Source organism: Chrysochloris asiatica, unplaced genomic scaffold (assembly GCF_000296735.1).
Source record: "Chrysochloris asiatica unplaced genomic scaffold, ChrAsi1.0 scaffold00003, whole genome shotgun sequence".
NCBI lineage: Eukaryota > Metazoa > Chordata > Mammalia > Afrosoricida > Chrysochloridae > Chrysochloris > Chrysochloris asiatica.
The window spans coordinates 44,652,775-44,660,918 of record NW_006408521.1 but is presented as its reverse complement, the minus strand read 5'-3'; the positions used below and the strand labels follow the sequence as shown (position 1 = coordinate 44,660,918).

At 36.2% G+C, this 8,144-nt stretch overlaps 1 protein-coding gene across 1 annotated transcript in view; it reads right to left on the bottom strand.

Moving 5' to 3' along the window:
• Nucleotides 1–8,144, bottom strand: part of ATRNL1 (attractin-like 1) — an 827,041-nt gene that overhangs the window by 727,071 nt on the left and 91,826 nt on the right. The window contains exons 7-8 of the mRNA XM_006831380.1: nucleotides 6,656–6,743; nucleotides 799–1,054 (exon numbers count right to left, since the gene is read on the bottom strand). Coding sequence (XP_006831443.1) covers nucleotides 799–1,054; nucleotides 6,656–6,743 — 344 coding nt within the window. The remainder of the gene's footprint in view (nucleotides 1–798; nucleotides 1,055–6,655; nucleotides 6,744–8,144) is intronic.

Sequence of the window (8,144 nt, the reverse complement as noted above, 5' to 3'; positions counted from 1 at the left end):
CCAGTGAAGTTCTCAGAGGACGGCCCTTGCTATCCTTGAAAATGTATTAACATGATAGAAAGGAAAAAATTGCCCAGTGGAACGTTCCTGACCTCTTTCTGACCAATGCAATTTTCAATTTTCTTAAAACTTCTTCATGATAAGTTCCTGTGATCTTTCTGTTTCCTTTGAGAAAGTCTATCAAGATTGCCCCTTTGGAATCTAAAAAACCAGTGGCCACAGCCTCCTGAACTGACTGGATTTAAGTGGACCGACAGATCCCTCAGAAGTCACTGCTTTGACTAGACCTTTATTTTGAAAACATCCTAATGAGACTAAGGCATGTGTATTATTGAAAGAACCAGTCTGCAGACACCCACTGATCAGAGACTTGCTTAGGCACATTTTGTTGGTAATAAACCCATGCTTGTATGAACTGGAGCCCTAGTAGTAATACTTTTTGACCTACTCTTGGAAATAATACATTTCCCCTAATTTGGCTAAAATGAGGTTTTCTGTAAATCCCGTAGAGATTTACAGACTCAGAAGCTTGATGCAGAGTTGCTATGAGTCAGAACCAACTCAACGACACACAACAACAATAAATTTGGCTAAGAATTTAAACCTAATTATTATAGGACAAAATCTAACACATAACGAAAAAGTTTACAAAAGCAATTATTATTTTCTGGTTGATAATTCTGATCTTAAATCACTCACCCTTATAACAAAATTCATAGGAAGACTATTGAAGAAAAATATATTCTCAACCAATAAAAAAGAGAATTTGTCGTTAAACATATGTTTAAAGTAACTCACAGATGTGGTACTCTTGTATGCTGTTTGTATAACCATATATTGCAGAATATCCAAATATGATGATCATGACAACATCTCCACTGTCCACCTCCATAATGTGTGCTGAGTGTCCCTCCACCGCATACTGCTGGCTATGTCCAAGAACTGTAGGGGTTTTTGTACTCCAGGACTGACTATGGATGTTGAAAACCCACAATTCACCCGAAACATTGCCATCATTTGTTTCAATTCTGCCTCCATACATAAAGATGTCTTCCTGAAAGTTAAAATGTACATATTAACACATAAGACAGTTTCCGAATAAAAACTCATTTTAAACATGAAATTTTAGCAACTGCTCAGAGCAGGCATATGGCATAAATTATATTTGTTAAAAGTCAGTTAGGAACACATGAATATTGGTAATAAATTTACATGCCAACAGGTTTATGGAAAGTTTTATTAAAAATCCATGCTTATAAAAAGTTACTCTGAAATTATTTTATTTAAAACAATCATAATACAACACCAACATGTTTATGGAAGGTTTATTAAAAATCCATGTTTATAAAAAGTTACTCTAAAATAATTTAATATAAAACAATTATAATACAAAGACAATAAACAAGTTTTTAATCTTATGTAGGAAGAATGGAACATGAAATAAGCTATTTAAGAACGTGAGCTTTAAGGAAGGGGCGGGTCTACAACCAGGAAAAATGTACTCCCTGCATAGAGCACCAGAGTAACAGAGTGAGCTGCTGCTGATCAGTCTTCAGAGTCTGCTTTTAAGTCCTTGAAAGATCTGAATCCTAATTGTTACATTTGAATTTTCTTCCTGTCTGCACTATTTGTGCTATTCTTACTTGGTCACTATTTTCACCAAAATCTGTCAGCAAAAAGGGAGACCACAATTGTGCATCATGTGCAATATATTTTTATTACCATTTCTACGGCTGTAAGCAGTACACTTTTAGTAAATCTCCATGATATTTATAAATCGCGTTAACTTCAATCACATAGGATCAAAATGAATGATACAGAAATGATACAAATCATTATCTATTTCAGCTGAGAATAGAAGGGAACTTCCTCAACCTGGAAAAGATGCTCTAAGAAAAACCCACATCTAACATCGTATTGGTGTCCCGGTATGGTGCTGAGGATTAATGCGCTGGACTGCAAGGTTGGTTTGAACTGCAAGATCGTTGGTTCAAGCTCACCAGCCGCTCTTTGGAGACCCTATACGGCACTTAACAACATCATATTAAGTGGTGAAAAGCGGATGCTTTCCCCTAAGAAAAGGAACAAGACAAGATATCTAACCCCCGCCAATTCACCACCTTCACTCTGTGTCATATTGGAGGTTTTAGCTAAAGCAATCAGGAGGGAAAAAAAGCATCCAAAATTACAAATAAATAAGTAAAATACCTCTACTCACAAGAGGACGTAATTGTGTATACAGAAAATTTGAGGAAACACACATAGAATTACATCTAATACATGAATTCAGCAAAGTTAAGAATGCAAGATAAATATACAAACATCAATTGTATTTCTATATACTTTCAAAGAAAAATCCAAAACTGAAATAAAGAAACCAAGTCAATTATGTGACATCAAAAAGAATAAAGTACTAGAATAAATTTAATACAAATATAAACCTTATACTCTGAAAATGACAAAACGTTGTAAAAAGAGATTAAAGAAGATATCAATAACTGGAAAAACATCCTGTGTTCATGGATTGTTGTTGTTGGTAAATGTTGTCCAATCAGTTCCGATCCATAGCAACCCTGTATAGGAGTGGCTGGTGAGGTTGAACCGCCAACCCTGAGGTTCAAACTGACTTTACAGTCCAGTGCATTAACCCGCAGTGCCACACCGGGAAGACTTTTTACTCACAAGATGATGGTGGTGGTAGTGGTTATGTGCCGTGGAGTCGGTTCCGACTCATAGCGACCCTGTGCAGGGTTTCCGAGGCTGTAAATCTTTACAGGAGCAGAAAGCCTCATCTTTCTCCCACGGAACAGCTGGTAGTTTCGAACTGCTGACCTTGCAGTTCACAGCCCGATACGTAGCCACTACACTACCAGAGCTCCTTATAAGATGATAATACCCCCAAATTGATCTATAGATTCAACACAGTATCAGAATCCCAAATGACCTCTAGGCAGAAACTGATTCTAATATAAGTAATTTCAATTTATCCAGAATATTCAAACAGTCTTTAAAAAAATAGAAAATAAATTTGGAGGGTTCACACTTTCTAGTTTCAAGACAACGATACTGACATAATGATAGATCTATAGATCAATGTAATATAAAAGCAAGTCCAGCTATAAACCCATATGTCTATGATAGATTGAGAGCCAGGGCTATCAAATAAAGAAAGACCCTTCCTGTTACCACATGGCTCTAGGGAAACAGGACAGCCGTATGTGAAAGACGGAAGTAGAGTACCCTAACCTTATTCAATATAAAAAAAAATTCATTCAGAAGTATCAGAGACCTCAATGTAAGAACCACAATTACAAAACTCTTTAAAAAAAAAAAAAAAAAGGAGTATCTCTATTTACCTTGAATTTGGCCATGGATTCTTAGACATGACAACAAAAGTGCAAGCAACAAAAGAAGACACAAATACACTGGGCTTCATCGACAAAATGAAACACTTCTGTCATTTGTGCTTAAAAGGACACCAGTATAAAGTGAAATGAAAATCCTCAGGATCTATTTGCAAATAAATCCTCATGGAGAAAATATTTGCAAATCCTGACTCTGATAAAGGACTTGTATCTAGAATATATATTTTGTTTGGAAATCTTACAAGTGAATCATAAAAAAGGCAAATAACCCAATTGCAAAATGGGCGAAGGATTTGCATAGACATGTCTCCAAAGAAGATAAACAAATGGCTAAGAAACGCATGAAAAGATGCTCAGAAACCTTAGTCATTAGGTAAAGGCAAAACTAAAGCACCATGAAATGCCACATTTACACCTAGTACAATGACTATAATCAAAGAGTCAGATAATAAAAGGTGTCCATGTGGCTATGAAGAGGCTAGAACTCTCATGCACTCTGAGTCAAAGTGTAAAATTGTACTGTCAGATTGAAAAACACTGACAAGTTCTCAAAAAGCTAAATGTAGAGTTACCATTTGATCTACTCCTAGGTACATACCCCCCAAAAATGAAAACGTATGTCCACACAAAAACTTGTACGGCATTACTATTCCTAGCAGCATAATTCATAACTGCTAAAAGGTGCAAACAACCCAAGTGTCCATGACCTGATGCACATATAAACAAAAGGAGTATGTCCATTCAACAAAGCGTGATTCAGACAAAGAAAAATATGCTGATGCATGGTACAGCATGTAGCAACCTTGAAAAAATTATGCTAAGGGAAAGAAGTCAGGTACAAAAGACCATATATTCTATGATTCCATTATTTCATATTTATATGAAATAGCCAGAGCATAAAATCTATCTAGACCAATACAAAGTAGATCAGTGCCTACTTAGGGCTGGAGATGAAGGGGCTGAGAAATGGTACTAAACTACAAAGCGTTCTCTTTTGGAGTGATGAAAATCTTTAGTGATGGTTGTACAACTCCGTGAGTATACTTACAAAGAAAACAAACAAGTAAAACATTAAATTGTACACTTTAAGGGAATGCACTATAGAGTGTGTGAATTCTATTTCAAAATTGTATTATAATAAAATTATACAAGAACTAAAAATCAAAACTAAAAGAAGACAAAGACACATATACGTATTATTTATACAAACATATATACGTATAAACACGTACATACGGAGAAAGAGAACTAAATTTTATGTTCTTTTTTAAATTTTGCATATGCAGTAAAAAGGAGGGCAGCGGCATTTTTATGCGCCATTGTTATTTTCTTCCTTATAAATATGCACAGATCTTTTTAAATATGCACAGGAAATACATAAAAATTTGATTTTGAAAGTCTAACTACAAAATATGAAATACGTGAGTCTTTCTTGATTTAAAATATTCAAAAAAAAAAATCACTAAAAGAGTAAAAAGAGAATCCATAGGCTGGGGAAAAAAATATCTGACAATGACATATCAGACATGGGATTAACCTCTAAAATTTACAGAAAACGACAACATCTTGACAAGAAAAATACAAATAATCCAATTTTAAAAGGGGCAGAGGACAGGAGCAAACACTTCACCAAAGAAGACATTCAGGTGGCCAACAAACATTAAAAAATGCTCATGATCATTAGCCATTGTTGTTGTTGTTAAGTGCCGGTGAGTCAGTTCTGACTCATAGCAACCATGTATAGGGTTTCCAAGGAGCAACTGGTGAGTTTGAACTAACAACCTTGTGGTACAAATCAACCTTTCAGTCTAGTGATTTGTCTCACAGCACCTCACCAGGACTCTTCATTAGCCACTGTTGCTATTGTTAAGTGAAGTCAAGTTGTTCTGACTCATAGTGACCCTGTATAGGGTTTCCAAGGAGTAACTGGTGAGTTTGAACCACCAATCTTGTGGTTCAAACTGGCCTTGCAGTCCAGTGCTTAACCCACGGTGCCATACCGTTAGCCATTGTTGTTGTTGTTGTTGTTAAATACTGTGGAGTCAGTACTAATAGTCACCCTGCACAGGGTTTCCAAGGCTGTAAATCTTTACAGGAGCAAAAAGCCTCATCTTTCTCCCACAGAACAGCTGGTAGTTTCGAAATGCCGACCTTGAGGTTAGCAGCCCGATTCGTAACCACTATGCTACCATTAGCCATTGTTGTTGTTGATAAGTGCCATCAAATCGGTTCCGACCCATAGCGACCCTTCATTCAGTGCTGTGGGACTGTAAAGTGGTAGAACCGCTGTGGAAAAGTTGGAAGCAGAAATACCATTTGATCCAGCAATCCCTTTACTTGGCATAGATCCTAGAGAAATAAAAGCCGTGACACAAATAAATACATGCACACACACGTTCATCACAGCACTGTTGAGAATAGCAAATGACGGAACAACCTGAATGTCCATCAATGGAAGAGAGAACAAACAAACTTTGGTATATACACTTGAGAAATACTATGCAACATTAAAGAGTAACAATGAGTCTGCAAAGAACACCTTACAACCTAGATTAATCTGGAAGCCTTTAGGCTGAGTAAAACAAGTCAGTCAGAAAAGAACAAATACTGTATAAGAACACTATTAAAAAATTCCAAAAAAAAGTTTTTCACTCAAAGAGAGATTATTTGATGGCTATCAAAGGTGGGAGAGGAGGGAAGGGGAGGTCACTGGCTGGAGGGTAGTAGCATGTGTTGTAAATAACAACAACAAAAAAGAAGAAGAAGAAATTTCTAAAAAAGAAAGAAAGTACTAGTTAGATGGTATTCACTGTCTACAGCATGTCTGTGTATTTTGTAATCATGCCTGCATTTGTGGAAAATGCTTTTCAACATAATATAGGGGAGAAGCCAAACCAACAGAGTATTTATTCAGTCACTCATCCATTCAGCATGTGTTTATGATGTGGCATTATAGGTTAATGCACTGGACTGAAAGTCAGATTGAACCACAGGATCGGTGGTTCAAGCTCAACAACTGCTCCTCAGAAGCCCTATACAGGGTCACTAGGATTTGGAACCAACTCGATAGCACTTAACAACAACAATAATTACATGACAGGAATAATCTAACCAGTAAATACAAAATGTTCTTGGTCCACAAGGAGTTTCCTTTCTAATGGGGGGAGACAGATCATCATTAATACACGTAATTAAACTATATCTATATATACACATAAATACATTCAAGTGACAACTTTGTGAATCTTACATGCACACAAAAACAGCTAACATTTAATCACTGTCCATACCTGATATAAAGCAAGAGAGTGTCCGTATCTCTGGACAGGTCCCCTGGATAGAGTTCCTACATTCCATATACTGCTTTCTAAATTGTAACTAAAACCAAGAAAAGAAAATAACTTCATAAGCAAAGATAGCTTTTCTGCTTTTTTTTTTTTTTTTAATATTCATGTGCTTTTCTTTAGTTTATATCCAAGTATTCATTACTTTCAATAATAATTATAACTCACAAACTCATAATTCCATGTACCATATTAGAAATTTTGAACAAAGACTCATTCAAGACATAACAAATCTAAATTCAAAATCAATGGCCTAAATGTATAATATATATTAACTTGACTAGGACATTTATTACTGGAATTCATTTATTCAATTACCTTTAATCATTTAAACCAATTGATTAACCTACACAATAGTGACTTGTTCGGCATTTCTAAATCAAAAACAAATGCATTATTTTCTTTTGGGAAACAGATTAAAATCCTCTCCAGTTTTACAGTAGTCATTTCCTTTATGTATTCTATCCACATGTGTTTTATACACAGTTAGCTTAGCACTACATAAACCAACAAGCATGTGTTTCTTGTCCACAAATAGAGCTCATTGCATGACAACTCTTTAAAGATTGTGCAAAGTGAATCCAGTAGGATAGAAGGGTCTATAAAAATCAGGTACTAAAAATACACATACAGTTTTTATTTCAAAAAATAACATACTGTTGGATTACAGAATACAAAAAGGAAGTCTGTGTTCCACTCTCTAAACGCATATATGGAAACACAAGTTTCAAACACGTATCTAACAGAATTCCAGGTTAGCTGTTACCATCACACCCAACACTCCATCTCCTCAATGTGCCAAAATATACAAGGGGGAACACTCAGCCAAGAAATGAAAGGGGGCTCTGTTGTAAGTTAAGAACCTCACTATCATTAACTTCCTCTTCCCTTTCTATCTCCAACTTATCAGGAAAACAAAGAAGTTACCCATTTACAAAACCATCGAGTTGGTTCTGACTCATAGCAACCCTGTGTTTCTAAGGAGCTCCTGATGAGCTTGAACCGCCAACCTTGCAGTGCAAGCTGACCTTTGAATGGCATTAACCCACACCATCACACCAAGACCATTAAAAAAGTTAAGGGTTACCAAAAATTGCTTTAGGATTATATTGATCTTATTGCCTAGCATGGAGTTAGAAGATAGATACACATAACACAAATGAGGAAATACAGCCAATCAGAACATACTCCATACAGTTGCACCATTACTTCTACCAATCTAACCAGTATCTATGAGTCCTCGTGTGGAGCTGCACAATAAACACTGGACCTCAAGGTCAGTTTGAGCCCCAAAGTTGGTGGTTCAAACTCACCAGCTTCTCCTATTGTTGTTGTTATGTGCTGTCGAGTCGGTTCCGACCCATAGCGACCCTGTACAGGGTTTCCGAGGGTGTAAATCTTTACGGGAGTAGAATGCCTCATCTTTCTCCCGCGG